The sequence below is a fragment of the Conger conger genome, chromosome 10, assembly GCF_963514075.1.
Source record: "Conger conger chromosome 10, fConCon1.1, whole genome shotgun sequence".
Lineage (NCBI taxonomy): Eukaryota > Metazoa > Chordata > Actinopteri > Anguilliformes > Congridae > Conger > Conger conger.
Window position 1 is genome coordinate 48,918,961 of NC_083769.1, and position 19,944 is coordinate 48,938,904.

Genomic DNA, 19,944 nt, shown 5'->3' on the forward strand with positions numbered 1-19,944 from the left:
TAAGAATAAGAGTCTGAAACCTGGCTAACACCATTACCACTCCAGTGCGTGTCCATGCAACAACTGTAATCAGTCATGCTAATGCTAACCGGCTGAATGGATTGCTTCTGCCTGCTGATAAAAGGCCCACTACTGATTAATCTAATGTAAAAAAATATATATATATATATCCTCACTTTTCCACAAATCTAAAATGCAAACACTTAACTGCTGATTTCTTCCTGTGTGAAAATATACTTTGAAGAAAATACAGTGACCGTGAAATGTAATCAACATTCCATTAACTTCATCCACAAAGGCATGTACAATGATTTGCATTCACCAAATGTAAGATATATATATATATAGATATACATAAAATATTTTCCCCACAGAATGATGAAGGTGTTCAGAAATAAAATATTATGGGGAAGGCCTGTATTTTATATTCTGCTAAACTTTTGCTAAACTGCTTTGAAAACCCTCTCGCCCGAGTCTGTAAAAGTTTACGTCACCTGAATGTTGACGTTACGCAGACTACGCAACGTGCCCCTGTGGTTTTGACTGAGCGACCCCGAGTGCGAAGCTGCCAACGCCCGGCATAGAGGCTGCTCGACTAAGAGGAAACGGTAAGACAATTCATGCCAAATAATGTTTTTTTTCGTATTTGTAAACAATGTGATGTTATTTGCTTTATTAATCTGTGAATCTGGCCTAACCACGTCCAGTGAGCTTCCCCAAGGGTATCTGCGACTCAGAACTCAGTTTTTTGTGGCAATGAACGTTTTTTTTCTCATTCAAGAACAACGGCAGAGAAAACGGAATTGCTAGCTAGCTAATGTTAGCCATCCGTAGCTAGCTAGTCTCTGAAGAATATCTGATCAATTTTTCATTTATGAATTTAATCAGACGAATGGTGTCAGTTCTTCATTTGCCGTACACCTGAATGTATTTATTAAAGATTGTATTCAAATGGGAAAGATGAAGCCTGGTCATTTTTCGATCCTGGTACCAGGTCCAGAATGGCGATATCTAGTAACTTAGCGTTAGTCTAATGCTAGCTTGGCTGTTCTAACTAGGCTAGCTACCAGCTAGCAACTAGTGGTGCAGCGAAGAAGGAATGCAAAACTGTAGCTATCGTCAGCTAGCATTTAACTGATGTATCGTTAAGCTTGTGCGACAGTCATAATATTGGACAATAAACCCATTTTATGCATATGTAAAATGTTAAAATCGGTTTACACCCGGTTTGCATATATTCCACCGGAAGCAAGATTGCTAACTAGCTAGCTAGTCAACAGCTTGATATCGATATGAATAGCTAACGTTAAACTAGCGAGCCAGAGATATGTTGTAAGTGTTTGATGGCTAAATTAGCTCCGTGGTTAGCTACTTATAAATCTAAACCTAAAAAAGGGTCATTTATGATGCAAGCATCGGCAATAAAGCAATATATTCTGATGAACTTTGGAGTTATGTTGCTTGGCGCTAACGTAATTGTCTTTTGTGAGCTGACATTAAGGTTAGATAGCTGTCAACCTAATACATGGATCAATTCGCCTTTTTGCAGTCACGCTTAAATGGTTTAAAACATAAACAAAGGTAGTGCTAGCAGACCATCTAAATCCGCGAACCTTCAAAAGATTAACGCTACTAGCCTAGCGTCTAGACCAGTGGGTTGGCTGGTCATAATATTTGGTTTAACGTTATCCAATTAACTTGGCTAATTAAATGTGATAGCTAGGTGGTCCAAGGATTTGGAGAAAGGGGCTCGATAAATTAAGACGGCCTTCCTCCCCAAGCCATCGCCTTTACCCAGACTTCAGTGTCAGAACTAACGTTACCATGTCAATCTTGGCAATTTGAACGTTGAGTTGCAACATTTCCGGCTGCAGTCCTAGTCTTTAAAATAAGTTTACTAGCTAGATGGGTTAAAAACGGTCTGGCTGTATTATTATTATTTTTTCATTATTATTATTATTATTTATTATTATTTTATTTTCTTTTGTAATTGCCTTGCTTAAATTGTCAAACTGTGCGGGAGTTGAATTGATCAGGCAGCTGCGCAATCTGTACCCGTTGGGTTCCGGTTCCTGCTTAACCTCTTTCATTCGGGGGTCGAGTTCGGATTGCATCGGAGTTGTACGGAGAGGCGGGACCCAGTGGTCTTTCGCAGTTAAACTGTCTACACTGTTAGAACTTTGCGTTGAAAGTTTTCTTTGAGTGAAGCTGGGTCGTTGTTAAAAAATAATTTGTGGACTTTATCACGGAGGCCAGCATAGTTCCTAATCTGGCATGTAACGGTTAGTCGGAGACAAGGAACTATAACGACTATATTCACGAGGCTGGTAATTTGCTGATTATTTTGACTTCTGAATTCAGTCTGTACGCCTGAGAAATACTGGCCATATCTGTGTTTATCTTTTGTCCAGTGGCACTCTCGCTGACCTAAATTGGAGTGGACAGCAAGATGAATAGGTTGTGTCTTTATTGTCATTGATCCAATCCATGAAATCCACTTAGCAGTGTGTTGGTTACATTTTATTTAATGTAGTGCTTTTAACAAGGCTTAGCGCAATGCTGCCTGCAGAGTTGATGCATTTAATATTGCAGTCGAACCTCGGTTGCTCCAGTTGAGTGACATGGGTCCTGAAACTTCAAACATTTGCATCTCCCTACTCTCAAACTTGCAGGGAGGCTGTTTCAATAATAATAATAATAATAATAATAATAATAATAATAATAATAATAATGAATATTGACCCGTCGCAGTGGGTAGAGAGGACTGATGCTGAACTGAACTGCATTTTGACAGTCCTCTTGCACTCCTCCCCTCAGATGGCAGGTTTTTTGGAGGTGGTTTTGGTGGTGAGAGTGGTGTCTTCCTGTTAGGCCTGGTGTGATTTCTGCTGGTGTGATGTGTTGGTTTCTCCTGGTAGAGCTGGTGCCTGTACTGTTTGTAGTTGTCTGCCGGGTCTGCAGTGGGTAGTGTCTGTAGTTTGTGTCTGTAGTTGTGGCTGCTCGGGGCTGCAGTGGGTAGTGTCTGTAGTTTTAGTGTCTGTAGTGGCTGCTCAGGGCTGCAGTGGGTAGTGTCTGTAGTAGGTAGTGTCGGTTGTTTTAGTGTCTGTAGTGGATGCTCGGGACTGCAGTGGGTGCTGTCTGTAGTTTTAGTGTCTGTAGTGGGTAGTGTCTGTGGTTTTAGTGTCTGTAGTGGCTCCCCTGGGGTGCAGTGGGCAGTGTCTGTAGTAGGTAGTGTCCGTAGCTTTAGTGTCTGTAGTGGCTGCAGTGGGTAGTGTCTGTAGTGGGTGGTGTCTGTAGTTTTAGTGTCTAGTGGCTGCTCGGGGCTGCAGTGGGTAGTGTCTGTAGTGGGTAGTGTCTGTAGTTTTAGTGTCTGTAGTGGCTGCTCGGGGCTGCAGTGGGTAGTGTCTGTTGTTTTAGTGTCTGTAGTGGATGCTCGGGGCTGCAGTGGGTGCTGTCTGTAGTTTTAGTGTCTGTAGTTTTAGTGTCTGTAGTGGCTGCTCGAGGCTGCAGTGGGTCGTGTCTGCAGTGGGTAGTGTCTGTAGGTTTAGTGTCTGTAGTGGCTGCTCGGGGCTGCAGTGGGTAGTGTCTGTAGGTTTAGTGTCTGTAGTGGCTGCTCGGGGCTGCAGTGGGTAGTGTCTGTAGTTTTAGTGTCTGTAGTGGCTGCTCGGGGCTACAGTGCAGGTGTTTTGCTTGCTGAGGAACAGCAGTGCCACCGGGTCTCCTGTTTACAGTGACTCAGCGCATCGCTACTGACCGGGAGCAACTGTGTCCACCAGCACAGCCCTCCCCTCCCCTCAGGGTGACAGGCCGCGGTCAAATACATCATTCGTTATTTTGGATTCAAATACTTCCCTATGTTTTACTGAGCTTGTCTGCTGTATTGGAACCTATGAAATGTTCTCAAACATGTTCTTCTAGTCTTGGTTAACTCAATTGCTCCAGGCATGGTCAGTTGAGCACAGAAAAGTATTTGAATCCCAAACTATTACGCATTTCACCCTGAGGGTCAGTGCAGTCGAACACTGCAGCCTGCGTCTCTGGGCCAGAGAGCCGTTTACCTCGCCGATCAGGTTTGAAGCTCATTAAATCACATCAAGGTCCAATACATTTAAATCGCCTTTTTTTGTGAAGTTCTTTTCTCATGTCCGTTTGACCTCAGCTGATTGGTGGATGTGCAGATCGATATTGTTACCTGCAGTCCTGTCTGCACCTGTACCTGCAGCCAGGGCTTGTCTCCGCAGGCCTGGAGGTGGGTGAGGGGCGAGGCCTTTGGGGGAATCTGCAGTCACGAGCACTTCCTCCATATTGGGAAGTGCTTTTGAGGACTTTAGGGGTTCACCTGACACCCCCAAACTGAGCTCTGTGCAGCTCCCGTGGTGCTGAGCTTAGCCAGGCAGAGGAGTTTGCTGCAGACACTGGCAGATGTGCGAGTGATTTGCACCATCGTACTGTTCTGTAGCGGTTGGGCTTTGCAGCGATACGTCATCATTGCCAGAGAAGGAACCCTTTTCTGTTTCCTCTACGGTACTGAATGCAGCCCTGTCTGCTGCTGCGGCCTGGCTCTCGGGCAGCATTGGAGCTGGTGTGGTCTGGCTCTTGGGCAGCGTTGGAGGTGGTGTGGTCTGGCTCTTGGGCAGCGTTGGAGCTGGTGTGGTCTGGCTCTTGGGCAGCGTTGGAGCTGGTGTGGTCTGGCTCTTGGGCAGCGTTGGAGCTGGTGTGGTCTGGCTCTTGGGCAGCGTTGGAGGTGGTGTGGTCTTGTGGTCTGTGGGCGCCTCCTGTCTTACCCCGAACGCACAGCTCCATCAAGTCTCCCACATCTGCAGGCAACCAGGAACCTTGTGGCTGCTGCTATTAAAAACATGCAAAGTTATGCATGTTGTGAGGGTTGGCCGTTCCTTTTTTTTTTTACATTGCATAATCCCTGGGCTACCGCACCAGTAGGCAATTCAATACGTCTCTTTCTGCTAAGCAGTCACATTCCTCATCTAAGATTTATAACGGTGCTTGAAAGTGTTTTGGGGATTTTCATCTGCAGAATTCTGTCAGTGCTAGTATCGTTTTATGCAAATGTTTCCCATGGAAATTGATCCTGGATTAGAGTGCACATTTTCTTCAGAATCATACGAGGTGTGGCTTGGGTTTGAAAGGGCCAGTCCTGGGACCGTCATTTTCTGGGAAACTGACTGAATCCACTGAAGGGGGGCGTGTTCATGGTCCGCTTGAGTGACAGCCTGGTATGCAGGTGTATTTGTGGGTTGGGTGAGGCGTGGCCTCGGTGGTCATGGGTAGGTGTGAGAGTCTGGGCTTTGAGCTAGCGGGCTTGTGGGGGAAACCTCTGAACTTGTTTATTTACGGGAACGGCCGAAATGCATGAGACTTATTCAGGATTCAGCCGAGTCCGACAGAACCCAGAACCTGTGCTGTGATGACTGGGGAATGTTCGCCGCGCGTTACGGGAGGATGCAGACACACCTGTGACACCTGTCAGTCAGGGCGTCTCGTACTGGCCGTCCTGCTGTGACTGAACCAGCATGTCTGCTGCCTCAAGTATTTCCTCATCTCTCTCTCTCTCTCCCAGCCACTTTTCTACCATCGTACCAATTCATTATAATACTGATAAGATCCAGGATCCTGATCTCTCACTCCTGGCCTCTCTTCAACCATTGTACCAACTGATTACAATGCTGATAAGATCCAGGATCCTGATCTCTCACTCCTGGCTGCTCTTCAGCCATTGTACCAACTGATTACGATGCTGATAAGATCCAGGGATTGTGTGGCCGGCAGACGTAGTGGCATCAGAGACACATTTCTGACAGTGCTCCTGGGAGTTATCCAGCCAGTGTGGGGAGGTAATGAGGCTGGTGTTGTCTGTGGCTGTGTGGAGGGCTCACTCCACGGCATTGGCTCAGACGGTGAGAGCAGTCGTCCGGCAGTCGGAGGGTTTGCCGGTTCGCTCCCCCGCCCCGGGTGTGTCGAAGAGTCTCTGAGCAAGACACCTCACCCGCAAATGCTCCTGACGAGCTGGTTGGTGCCTCGCATGGCAGCCAATCGCTGTTGGTGTGAGTGTGAGTGTGAGTGTGAGTGTGAGTGTGAGTGTGAGTGTGAGTGTGAAGCATCCATTGTACAGCGCTTTGGATAAAGGCGCGATATAAATGCGGGCCGTTTACCATGCTAACGCTGCTGCGTTTTATCCCTGCAGATCGTGAATGAGCCCTGTGGACCCTGACAGAACGCAGCTATGCAGACCATTAAGTGTGTGGTAGTGGGTGATGGCGCCGTGGGTAAAACCTGTCTGCTCATCTCCTACACCACCAACAAATTCCCCTCCGAGTATGTTCCCACGGTAAGACTCCATTTTGTGGCCGGATCAATGTCTCGCTTTTCTCAGAATGGTTTATGGCTCCGTATTGGAGGTGTATTAACCCTTGTTCCAAGGGCATCGCATCTGATGCAGTCAAGCGGTGTACTTATTGGAGGATTGAGTCTTAAGGCAAGAGGGTCCGCAACCGGTGTTGTCAAATCGTGGCCCTCGAGGGGCCGAGAACTGCTGCTTTTCCACCCTCCCTTTACCTGGGAGTCAGGTGGGAGGGCAGCCTGGCCAATCAGCTGCACTAATCATTCAGTTAATTACCAGGGACAGAAGAAAACCAGGGCTGGATTTGGATTACGGGGCCAGATTTGATGATCTGAATGTCTGCAGGCTGATGGAGAGATGACGTTTTTTTGGGGCACTTCTGAGATCACTGGTTTCCATTAGCTCTATCTTAAGAACTGATCTTCTGACATTACGAGCTGAAAAATGGGCTTTAATAATGTCAGATGTACGATGAGGATGAAAATAGCACAGAGCGATTTTCTGAAGTGCTATCCGTCCAGTTTAGCCCCTGGCACTTAGAGAGAGCTTTGTGAAGATCACAACATCTCATATTTTTTACGTCTATTGCTCAGCCTTACTGTGCATGGAAAAAGGCAGAAATCTTGTGACGTTCACTTTATGAATTCTGTCGCGACGGCCCTCCTGTCGCTCATAACGGGAATGAAGCTCACGAATAGCAGTAATGATGGTTTTTGTGTTTTAATATCCTGCATCGTCTCTCCGCCCTGCAGGTGTTTGATAACTATGCAGTAACGGTCATGATTGGCGGGGAGCCCTACACCCTGGGATTATTTGACACTGCGGGTGAGTTTTGCTGTGCCGTGCTGTCTCTCTTTGGATGTCGTGAATGCTCCTAAGAACGCGCTGATGGGATCTCGTGCCGTGATGTCGGTACCTGAAGCGGACATTGTGTGACAGGGGGCGGCTTCCCCTTCTGTCCAGGAAGTATCAGAGTGCTCATGGCAGACCTGGGTCAAATACGGGATTGTTTTTGATTCAACACGATCGATTGATCTTGCCTGGTGCAATTGAGCCCACCAAGAGGACCAGAAGGTGGGGTTTGCACTTTTTGAGAGCGTTTCATAGGTTCCAATACACCAGACAAGCTCTGAACACAGTAGAAAAGTATTTGAATCCTAAACAGTTACATATTTGATCCAGCGTCTGGTGTGGCCATGTATCTGATGTCACAGTGAGCTAAGAGGCCCTGTGTGTGTGTCACAGTGCGCTAAGAGGCCCTATGTGTGATGTCACAGTGAGCTAAGAGGCCCTGTGTGTGATGTCACGGTGCGCTAAGAGGCCCTGTGTGTGTGATGTCACAGTGCGCTAAGAGGCCCTATGTGTGATGTCGCAGTGCGCTAATAGGCCCTGTGTATGATGTCACAGTGAGCTAAGAGGCCCTGTGTATGATGTCACAGTGCGCTAAGAGGCCCTGTGTGTGATGTCACCTGTGAGCTAAGAGGCCCTGTGTGTGATGTCACAGTGCGCTAAGAGGCCCTATGTGTGATGTCACGCTGAGCTAAGATGGCCGCCCTTCTCTCCACAGGTCAGGAAGACTACGACAGGTTGCGACCCCTGAGCTACCCCCAGACCGACGTCTTCTTAGTCTGTTTCTCTGTCGTGTCGCCTTCTTCTTTTGAAAACGTTAAAGAGAAGGTGGGTTTGGCTCGCACTGGTGCGTTTGGATGTGGCTTTGCTTTTTTTAACTGAAATGTAAGATCTGTCCTGGTCCCCAAGTCATCCCACAAGTCTGGTCCTTTAAGGCCTTTTAATTTATACCAAACATCGGACTAATTGATGTCGTCGCTATTTTCAGCATTCATCTCTCTCTCTCTCTGTCTCTCCCCCTCTCTCTCTCTCCCTCTCTCCCTCCCCCCCCCTCTCGCTCTCTCTCTCCCTCTCTCCCTCTCTCTCTCTCCCTCTCTCTCTCTCTCTCTCTGTCTCTCCCCCTCTCCCCCTCTCTCTCTCTCTCTCTCTGTCTCTCTCCCTCCCTCTCCCTCCCTCTCTCTCCCTCTCTCCCTCTCTCTCTCCTCGCCCCCGTCTGCAGTGGGTTCCTGAGATCACTCACCACTGTCCGAAGACCCCGTTCCTGCTGGTGGGGACGCAGATCGACCTGCGGGACGACCCGTCCACCATCGAGAAGCTGGCCAAGAACAAGCAGAAGCCCATCACCCCGGAGACGGCCGAGAAGCTGGCCCGGGACCTGAAGGCCGTCAAGTACGTGGAGTGCTCCGCCCTGACGCAGGTGAGTGACACGCCCGCACCTGAGCCCGCACCTGTACCCGTACCTGTACCTGTACCTGAACCTGTACCCGTACCTGTACCCGTACCTGTACCTGTACCCGTACCTGTACCTGAACCTGTACCTGTACCTGTACCTGTACCTGTACCCGTACCTGTACCTGAACCTGTGCCCACACCTGAACCTGGGACATGAACCATGTTGGCATAATAACCATCATCCTGTATCAGCCTTCACTTTATTTATTTATTTATTCATTTTTCTTTAATCATCCCTGATGCAGTGGTAAACATCCACATTTCAGAGGCTGGTGGGGGAGGGGGCGGGGGTCTGTCACAAAACAGGATTACCAGGTTGCTGGGTATGTTCAGGTAAAACTTCATGCAGTTGCCCCCCAGGTGAAATGCTTCCTGGGAACAAACGTTGCCACCAAGCTATTCGGCATTAAGTCAGCCAATCAGCAGCGAGGTTGCACAGCTTCCATTGACAAAATTGCGTCACATGATCGTATGATGACCGTTTGACCTTCCTGCTGCCTGGCTGTCAAATCAATCTTAAAAAAAAAATAATAATAAAAAAAAATATATATATATATCTATAATAAAATCACTTCTTGTTTCCCCATCTTCAATTTCACTGCTTTGCCACTTTTCTGTTCTCATTTGCACAGCGACAGCCCTGTCATTTTGATTGATTGATGCTGTCAGGTTTACAGGGACAGCCCTGCTGGTTTGAGTGATTGAGCTCTTCAGATATTTAAAACGGGTGAATGATCAGGAAGGAAGGTCGCAGTAGACGCTGGAGGGGAAATCGGTCCATGTTAAATTTGTTACTCGTGCCAGGATGTGCCCCCCCTCCCCCCCCCGCGAACGCTTAATTGTGTTGGCTTAGTGCAGTGTTTCCCAACTCCAGTCCTCGGGACCCACATGCCAGAAGGTTTTTGTTGTAACCAGTAGCTCACACACCTGATTTAATGATTGAACCAATCAAACCACAAAAATGCCCTTGATTAGTTAAATCCTGGTGTGTGAGCTACTGGTTACAACAAAAACCTTCTGGCAGGTGGGTCCCGAGGACTGGAGTTGGGAAACACTGGCTTAGTGGGACTGTTGGGTGAGGAGAAGGGCCCAGGGTCGAGACACGGTTTTGGATGCTCTAGACTGAACGTGGTAAGGGCCTTCACTAGCCCGACGTTTTTGCATTGTGGTGTTCAGGTTCCGGCAGAGGACTCGCTGGTGAACTTGCCGTGTGTGTGGCGGCCATTTTGTCTTCAGATTGGATGAGAAAGGTGTGCAGATGGCTTGCGCAATGATGCAGGGCCTGGCACTCGGTGAGCAGCTGTGCTTTAGCTTTGATGTCGTTTAACGCGAGGCCGGTGTCGCCCACCGAGGTGAGCGACTGAGTTAACTTGGCAGACTGAGTTTAAGAATAAGTTTAATGCTTGTGTCTACTCTTGAGGACAAGTTTTGATTGAGAACAGGCCAAAGTTAAGGGCAAGTATTGATTGTATAATTTACTTTTGTATGTATACTTTTATAACTAAACACAGAATATAAAATATACACCATAAAATAGTGTTAGCTAAAATATAATATTTTGGAGACATGGCCCGATTTGGCTGTGATTTTTATGGATACAGTACTGAAGAAACGCACAACAGTTCACACAGTACTGCAGGAGAGCTAGCATCAGCTGAAGCAGGCTCTCATATTTCTCCTGGGCGGTGCTAACCCGCGGGTGCTTTTGCAGGACCCTGTCTGTGAAACCCAATCTGGCCCTGGCAGGATGAGGGTAGTCATGATTACACAGCTGGGCTTGAACCCGCAAACTGGGGGGTGGGCACTTTTTATGGCACTCGCCCCAATCAGAAGCCTTGACCAGGAGCGCTCTGATTGGAGCAGAGCTGAGGGTTCATATTCTCTCAGATCTGTGGGTGGCCTTGTTTTCTTTTGCTCCAGAGGCATAATTCTAACCTGAGGTTTAGACCCTGTGAAATGGATCCGCCATGGACCAGCGCCCTCTGTGGCTGACACCGGCTGCGACTGAAGGAAACAGGATGTGATGTCATGGCTCTAACAGGGGCGTTATTGAGGTGGTTGCGCTGAGAGGGGTGCAGGATGAGCGTGTGTCTGTGGTCCGCTCCGCACTGCCTGGAGCCGTAGCCGCGTCGGGCAGATGTGTCTTCACAAAGTGCCGTCTTTGTCCCTGTCACTGCAGTGCTGCCTACGGCGTCTGGACTCATCCAGGGTGACTGAGGCACTGGGACATCGGGTGCTTTTAAAGAAACATAAACATATTCCACCTTTATTAAGCCCAGGTTAGTCCCGCTGAGATTTTAAATCTCATACACGGGAGGCCCGGTCAAAAAGAAGGCAAGTACTTAAACTCAGTTTAAATGAGCAGGGTGATCAGTGCGCGGTCTCGACGGTTTGTCTTTCCTCGATCAAAGAGAACGGTGGCAGACGAGCTGTGCGTTAGACCCGGAGCATTTATTTGTACGTAGACATCAGAACTGAAGCTTTATTTGCCCTTTAGTTACGAATGCTGCTGCTCTTGCTAAGCAGTGCGGGAGCCATTTTGTCAGTCTGTCACGGTCGATGATTGAGGATCGCTCCTGTTTTTGTGTGTCCTTTGCTTTGGCCCAAGGCGCGCGTGATTATCCACTGTTCTTCGGGGCTTAAACTGAACTGAAGCTTTGATAAACCCCCCCCCACAGGGGCGGACAGGACATCAGGAACCCAGTGATGCATATGGATGTGTTTTTCTTTAAAACCTTCATGTGCATCTGGGCTCTCAGACTCTCAGTATCTGCAGGTTTTTGTGGTTTCCTTTCAATCAGGTTTGGCCTTGGAAACGTGTGTAGATTGTAAACAAAAAAGTGACTTAACTGAAGCCCTGAAAAGTATCGACTGGAGTTAAACCTGCAGACACTGCGGCCCTCCAGGACTGGAGTTAAACCTGCAGACACTGCGGCCCTCCAGGACTGGAGTTAAACCTGCAGACACTGCGGCCCTCCAGGACTGGAGTTAAACCTGCAGACACTGCGGCCCTCCAGAACTGGAGTTAAACCTGCAGACACTGCGGCCCTCCAGGACTGGAGTTAAACCTGCAGACACTGCGGCCCTCCAGGACTGGAGTTAAACCTGCAGACACTGCGGCCCTCCAGGACTGGAGTTAAACCTGCAGACACTGCGGCCCTCCAGGACTGGAGTTAAACCTGCAGACACTGCGGCCCTCCAGGACTGGAGTTAAACCTGCAGACACTGCAACCCTCCAGGACTGGAGTTAAACCTGCAGACACTGCAACCCTCCAGGACTGGAGTTAAACCTGCAGACACTGCAACCCTCCAGGACTGGAGTTAAACCTGCAGACACTCACCTGCCCTCCAGGACTGGAGTTAAACCTGCAGACACTGCGGCCCTCCAGGACTGGAGTTAAACCTGCAGACACTGCGGCCCTCCAGGACTGGAGTTAAACCTGCAGACACTGCGGCCCTCCAGGACTGGAGTTAAACCTGCAGACACTGCAGCCCTGATTTACGTGGTGGTGTAATTTAGCGTGACGTCATCCTTTGTAAGCACTGCTGGATGTTTTTCTTCAACTATTTTGCCTGAGATGCAGAGATGGGCCTGGAGCCTACAACCTTATGGTTGATATGAGTTCCCAGACCACACCCCTATACTGCTGCTCAGAGTTCATGCAATACCCTGATCGAGGGGTTGTCATTTTTTGAAGATTCAATTCTTTCGAAATAATCTTATCATGCAGTTAAGTTTTTTGCCCCATGATGAAGAATACATTTAGGGTTTGCAGCCTTTTGTAAAGAGCATTATTTTCATTGTGCTCTTCTCTGTTCTGGAGGTGCGTGTGTGTGTGTATGTGTGCGTGTATGTGTGCATGCGTGTTCTATTCCATGGTAGTGTTAAAGTATTCATGTGTGCTTATTTCTAACGAATCTGCCAACTGCTTTCCCATTCTAACCACTACCGGTCCTTTAGTGCCACTGCATTGCTGTTTGTCTTCTGTGCGGTTCTGTAGTCTTGTGTTCGTGTGGTTGTGTTGTCTTGTGTTTTGTGGTTACGTGGTTTGTAGTCTTTTGTGTGATTGTGAGGTTTTGTGGGATTGCATTGTCTCCCTTGTGTTTTATGTGGTTGTGTTGCCTTGTTTGTTTTGCGTTGTGTGTGTGTGTTTGTGTGTGTGTGTGTGTGTTGTCTGTGTCTGTGTGTGTTGTCTGTGTCTGTGTGTGTGTCTGTGTCTGTGTGTGTGTGTGTGTGTGTGTGTGTGTGTGTGTGTGTGTGTGTGTGTGTGTGTGTGTGTGTGTGTGTGTGTGTGTGTTTTGTGTGTGTGTGTGTTCTCCCAGCTGAGTATGCTGTAGTTTGGTGAGTGTGTGAGTATGCTGTAGTTTGGTGTGTGTGTGTGAGTATGCTGTAGTTTGGTGAGTGTGTGAGTATGCTGTAGTTTGGTGTGTGTGTGTGAGTATGCTGTAGTTTGGTGAGTGTGTGAGTATGCTGTAGTTTGGTGTGTGTGTGAGTATGCTGTAGTTTGGTGAGTGTGTGAGTATGCTGTAGTTTGGTGAGTGTGTGAGTATGCTGTAGTTTGGTGAGTGTGTGAGTATGCTGTAGTTTGGTGAGTGTGTGAGTATGCTGTAGTTTGGTGTGTGTGTGAGTATGCTGTAGTTTGGTGAGTGTGTGAGTATGCTGTAGTTTAGTGTGTGTGTGAGTATGCTGTAGTTTGGTGTGTGTGTGTGTGTGTGTGTGTGTGTGTGTGTGTGTGTGTGTGTGTGTGAGAGTATGCTGTAGTTTAGTGTGTGTGTGAGTATGCTGTAGTTTGGTGTGTGTGTGTGTGTGTGTGTGTGTGTGTGTGTGTGTGTGAGAGAGTGAGAGAGTGAGAGAGTGAGAGAGTGAGAGAGTGAGAGAGTGAGAGAGTGAGAGAGTGTGAGAGTGTGTGTGAGAGTATGCTGTAGTTTGGTGTGTGTGTGTGTGAGTGTGTGAGTGTGCTGTAGTTTGGCCTCTTGCTTGCTTCTCTAACCTGATAGCTCTGAGCGTTAACTCCTGTGCCGTTCTCTCTCTCTCTCTCTCTGTGTTTCTCTGTGTCTCTCTCCCCACCCCGTGTCTGTAGAGAGGGCTGAAGAATGTGTTTGATGAAGCTATCCTAGCAGCGCTCGAACCTCCAGAAACTCAGCGGAAACGGAAGTGCTGTATATTCTAGTCGTCTTTTTTTACACCTCCCCCATAAAAACTGCTGCTTCCCTCTCTCCACCCCCCCCTCCGTCCTTAACCATGCCCCCCCTCTCTCTCTCTCTCTCTCTCTCTCTCTCTCTCTCTCTCTCTCTCTCTCTCTCTCTCTCTCCCCCTCCGCCCTTAGTCATGCCCCCCCTCTCTCTCTCTCCGCCCTTAGTCATGCCCCCTCCTCTCACCTCTGTTTGACGCCATCTTGCTTTCTGTATCCATAATCCGTCAGTTATTTATTCTGTTTTGTTGATATTTTAGTTTCTTTGGTTTAACGTTGGCGAGTGCGTGCTCTCGCCTCTCTGCCTTGCCCGCGTGAGGATGCCCGATGCTACTTCCTGTTCGGAAGAGCTACTTCCTCCTGCGCTCGCGTTCGCCTCGAAGGCGTACGTCAGGCTGCTCGATTCACGTTGTTTATTTTTTGGTCTCCCAACGTTTTTTTTTTTTTTTTTTTTTTTTGAGGGGCAAAAAATAACCTCCTTTTTTTTTTTCCTGCAACTTGATGCATTGTGAATCCTTAATTTATTTATATTTTTTTCGTTTTTTTTATTTTTTAAGGAAAGATATTTCCATTACGTCAGTGTACATTTTTTTTGTACTAGAAATGTATCATAAAATGTTAACTCTAAATGTGATAATCTTTGGCTTACGTTTGCAAACTGGATGTCGTTGGTATGAGAAATGCCGTGTTTGTGGAGGAGGAAAACCAGTGCAAACCCTGTGTCCCATGACTTCAAATAAAGGGGAACTGAAACTCAAACCATTTCCTGTTCCTGTGGGTGTTTGTGCCCCTCGCACTCCGCTAAAGACACACGGCGTTGCGTCACCACGTGTGAAACGCACGCAGCCCCGAACCGTGCGTCTGCAGAACGCATGGGCCGCACGCGGTCCGTACAGACACACCGGTCACGGCTGGGCCACTGGGGATGAGTGGGCTGATGATGGGTTATGTTTGGCACTTAATTCTCGTGTGTGTGTGTGCGCGCTCATGAAAGTGTGTGAGTACCTCAGACCTGGGTTCACATACTTTATTTTTTTATTTTTTTTTCTTTCTTTTCTGCATTTAACTAAGCATGCCTGGTGCATTGGAACAAATTAAATTAGTCCAAAAGTGCTGAACTCCGCCCCCACCTGCTCCTCCTTGCAAGCTCAAATGCACCAGGCAAGATAAATAGAGCACAGAACACTATTTGGATCCTGTTTGAACGCAGGTCTGGTTGTATGCGTGTTCCTTCATTCAGAAGCACACTATGAAAGCTGGTGGTGGGCCCAGGAACTCCACTGTGCCACGCCCGAGTCCCCCCAGGGCCTAAAGAACATTCCCCTGTCTCTCTGTTCACAGAAAGGCCTAAAGAACGTTCCCCCATCTCTCTGTTCACAGAAAGGCCTAAAGAACATTCCCCCGTCTCTCTCTGTTCACAGAAAGGCCTAAAGAACGTTCCCCCATCTCTCTGTTCACAGAAAGGCCTCAGGAACGTTCCCCTGTCTCTCTCTGTTCACAGAAAGGCCTAAAGAACGTTCCCCTGTCTCTCTGTTCACAGAAAGGCCTAAAGAACGTTCCCCTGTCTCTCTCTGTTCACAGAAAGGCCTAAAGAACGTTCCCCTGTCTCTCTCTGTTCACAGAAAGGCCTAAAGAACGTTCTCGTCTCTCTCTCTGTTCACAGAAAGGCCTAAAGAACGTTCCCCCGCCTCTCTCTCTCTCTCTCTGTTCACAGAAAGGCCTAAACAACGTTCCCCTGTCTCTCTGTTCACAGAAAGGCCTAAAGAACGTTCCCCTGTCTCTCTCTGTTCACAGAAAGGCCTAAAGAACGTTCCCCTGTCTCTCTGTTCACAGAAAGGCCTAAAGAACGTTCCCCTGTCTCTCTCTGTTCACAGAAAGGCCTAAAGAACGTTCCCCTGTCTCTCTCTGTTCACAGAAAGGCCTAAAGAACGTTCCCGTCTCTCTCTGTTCACAGAAAGGCCTAAAGAACGTTCCCCTGTCTCTCTCTGTTCACAGAAAGGCCTAAAGAACGTTCCCCTGTCTCTCTCTGTTCACAGAAAGGCCTAAAGAACGTTCCCCTGTCTCTCTCTGTTCACAGAAAGGCCTAAAGAACGTTCCCCTGTCTCTCTGTTCACAGAAAGGCCTAAAGAACGTTCCCCTGTCTCTCTCTGTTCACAGAAAGGCCTAAAGAACGTTCCCCCATCTCTCTCTGTTCACAGAAAGGCCTAAAGAACGTTCCCCTGTCTCTCTCTGTTCACAGAAAGGCCTAAAGAACGTTTTCGACGAGGCGATACTGGCTGCCCTGGAGCCCCCAGAGCCCAAGAAGAGACGCAAATGTGTGCTGTTATGAGGACTCCCTCCTCCCCTCCTCCCCTCCGCCTCCTCTCCTCCTCTCCTCCTCTACCCCCGCTAAACCCGGGCCTGCTTCTCCCTCTAAATGCTACCCTCGGTTTTTATCCATAAACACACTCAGAACCTGCCTTCACACACGCGCACAGGCTTGGAGAGAAAGGAGAGAGAGGAGGGAGAGTGTGTGTGTGTGTGTGTGTGTGTGTTTCGCTGTCCCCCGTTAGCGTAGCACGTTAGCGGGCCTGTCCGGTTCGGTCGGTGTTCGGACCGCACTCCTGTCATTTATGGATGCTTTCACCCTGACTTTTATTGTGACATGATTCACCCGCGGGGGGGAGGGGGGGGAGGGAGGGAGGGATGGGAGGGATGGGGATGGGGATGGGGATGGATGTGTTTATCCTAAGTGCCACATTGGACACACACACACGCACACGCATAAACGTGTACACACACCCGCATAAACGTGTACACGCACCCAACTGAGAATACACCTCATTACAGGGGTCGGGCTAAGTTGTAAGTGCAGTCCTCATAGGATTCTATGAAACGGTGAAGAAACTGATTCCTAGTAATTGTCATTACACACACACACACACACACACACACACACACACACACACACACACACACACACACACACACACACACACACACACACACACACACACACGATACTGTATGCGCACACGACTACAGATGCACATGTATATGACCGTATATGAGTGGGGTCCCTCACTGGCTCCGTGTCGATGTTTAATACTGTCAGGACTCTGTCTGCTTTCAGGGCCATTGTACTGTACGTCAGAGCATTTCAAGAGAGGCCTCCCTCCATCTCAACTGGAGTGGATTTTATTCTTTTTTATTTTTTACATTTTGTTGTTTATTGTAATGGATACGGCCTCCCCTGTCTAAACCAATGGGTGGATGAAGAGAGAGAAAGTGTGTGTACTGTGCGTGGTTAACCTGTTGGTAAATGTGTGCCCAAACACACACACAACACACACACACACCCGAGTCAGCGCCCCCTTTAGACCACTTGAAGGAAGTACACACAGTGACTGACTAGTATTTTATTTTTTTCTGAAAGCAAATGAATTCCTTTTTTTTTTGTGTGAAATGTACGGTAAGGTGTTAAATGGACAGGGATTTCGGGGCAGCGGGGACCCCCGTCAGTGTTCGCTGGACGAGAGTGGTCTCCCTACGGCAGGGCTGTCCAATCTTATCCAGAAAGGGCCGGTGTGTGTGCAGGTTGTTGTTTTAGCACAGGACTAAGACAGCTGATTCTACTCATCAAGGTCTTGATTAAAGACCACGATTAGTTCATTAGTATAATCAGGTGTTACCGCTGGGTTAAAACAAAAACCTGCACCCACGCCCGGCCCTTTTAGGATCAGATTGGACACCTCTGCCCTACGGTGTCCGGGACCAAGCAAAATTACGACCCTGGGGTTCCTCTGCTCAGATTAACACAATTAATTTAAGATGGTTTTAAAAAAGGAAAGGAAAAACCATGTTGTAGACTCCAGTGTTATTCATTTTTACCAAGTTTCTGTTGGATTTTTGTTTTGTCTTGTGTTTTTTTTGTTTTTGTTTTTTTTTAGCAGTTTTTATTTCCATACCTTCCGCTCAGTCTTACAGCTTTGTCGTTTTCTTTTTCCTTTTTCGTATGTGCATTATTTTCAACAAAAATTTTATTAAACTTTTACCTTAATCGCCTTCCGTGCTCTTTCCACCTGTGTTCTGTGTGTGTTGCACAGTTTGATAAACCTGATGAGTGGGCGGAGCTTCCATGCCTTCTCACTCCAGAGCTCTGTGATTGGTCGATTCAGAAGATTGCTATGGAGAAGCCCTGATTGGTTCAAATCAGTGTGGCTGACCAATGTCAGTGACGGTCAGAGAGCTAACTGAATGCCTCCATCATTAGTCGGCTGTAGAGATCATTGACACCATATGGCAGGGGTACTAATTACTGAAATCAGCCGGTGTAGTGATCGGTTGGAATGAAAACTTGCATTACGCTCTGCTCTCCATGATGCATGCTTGGGCACTCCTGGTACAGAAGAAGAAAAAAAAAAAATCAAGAATAAACTTTCAAGCTATTCAAAAAGAAAGTGGACCGGCGCATTATTTGCAGTGGCGGTATAGGAGTATATAGTAGTGGGAAGATGGCGTCTTTAGTTTGGGTTTCTCTGCTAGTTCTCTACTGGCTCGGCTGTAGCTAAGCTGGGAATGAACAGCTTTGTGGACATGTCGATGCTGAACGACGTGCCTGTTTAAGAGACGGTCCCGCAGCGGGGGTGACTGCGCGTGTCGCCGGCGAAGTTGATGAACTTCCTCCTCACGACCAGAACAGAGACGTGGTCAGATGACAGCTCCTACCGTGCCAGTTCTCAGGATTGAACTTATATTACAGCTCAATGGTTCTCACAAATCGATGTTTTTTTTTTTCGTTAGCAGCTATTTCTCCGCTTGGCCTGGTTTACGGCGGCAATGAAAGGAACCCCTACAGGGATTCATATATACATTATTGCTGGCTGCACTGAAGAAATTGAACATTTCACGACGCACAATTTTCGATCCCAAAATCGGTCAGGTATTGCATAGTTAACAAAACAAAAACGAATGATGCTCAGTAAATAATTTCAGTTACAATGCCCGTCTCCAGATATCTGAACAACCCGAACAAAGCACACCCCATTCAACCGCTATCAACACGATCTCTAGCTGTTGAAAGGTGGTGTGATTGTTAAAGAGTAGGAGTGAAAAGCTACAGGGACATGGTTAGGCAGCCCTAATTTAGAGGTGCTGACTCGGTGGCCTTGTGGCTGATATGGTGACCGACAAGAGGACGGTTTTCATGTGTGTGCAAACTGCTGATTGTTCTGCCGCGTGTGTGTGTGAAACTAACATGGAGGGGAGAAATATTTGTTTATTTTTGAATCATTAATCGCTCGTGCTAATGGTGGCACTCACTTTTAAAAGCATACGGCCAGATACCACTGAGCATCTAATCACATACTCTCCACTCTTATTTTACCGTTCATATCACCATCTAAAAGGCAAAAAGCCATCTTCCATTAGACACTGATAGGTCTGTTTGGGACATTGCTCTAATGGACGTAAAAATTATGAAGTTATGCAGTTTTTTTGCACGCAGACACAATGCTGTACATTGAGGGGCTGCCATGGTAACCGAGGGGACCTACCCCGATTGCAGCATTCCGCATAGCTGGCCCAGTGGGCATTCGTGCGTTTCGCACAATGGAGAGCGTTTGTGCCGTGGGACAACCGACGCGAAGACACGGACCTGCTGTTACTCTGTTCTACTGCCCCCAGTGGACATAATGACAATTTCACCTCGAGTTTCGACAAAAAAGGTAAAAACAAGACGCGTTTCGTGTTTTCGGAGTTTTACCTTTTAAAGCTCAGAAGTTGCGCGCATCACGGCGCTCAACCAGGGGAAGACGGAAGAGAATAAATGTGTGTTCAGTTCCAACCGTGTGTTATAGTTCCAACCGTCTAACTCAGGGGTCGGCAACCCTGGTCCTGGAGAGCCGCAGGGTGTGCTGGCTTTCGTCTCCACCTTAAAATAAGCAACCGATTCAGACCCAAGAAACCAGGTGAGGTGAGTTAACTGTGCAATCAACGGCTTTCATTGATCAATTAATGCCAAGTAACAACGAAAGCCAGCACACCCCGCGGCTCTCCAAGCCCAGGGTTGCCGACCCCTGGTCTAACTTCTCCGAAAAATACACACGATACCTT

General features: G+C 47.8%; 1 protein-coding gene across 2 annotated transcripts; it reads left to right on the forward strand.

Moving 5' to 3' along the window:
• The first annotated feature begins 500 nt into the window (after positions 1-500).
• Positions 501-16,508, forward strand: LOC133139653 (cell division control protein 42 homolog). Of its 2 annotated transcripts, none has more exons than XM_061259264.1 (6): positions 501-608; positions 6,203-6,346; positions 7,111-7,183; positions 7,926-8,035; positions 8,427-8,624; positions 16,091-16,508. In XM_061259264.1, exons 2-6 carry the CDS (start codon positions 6,242-6,244, stop codon positions 16,178-16,180), a joined length of 576 nt encoding a protein of 191 aa, XP_061115248.1. In that variant the 5' UTR covers positions 501-608; positions 6,203-6,241; the 3' UTR covers positions 16,181-16,508. The 2 variants fall into 2 exon arrangements, with proteins under 2 accessions (XP_061115248.1, XP_061115249.1); XM_061259265.1 differs by lacking the exon at positions 16,091-16,508 and adding an exon at positions 13,741-14,610.
• Positions 16,509-19,944: the final 3,436 nt, after the last annotated feature.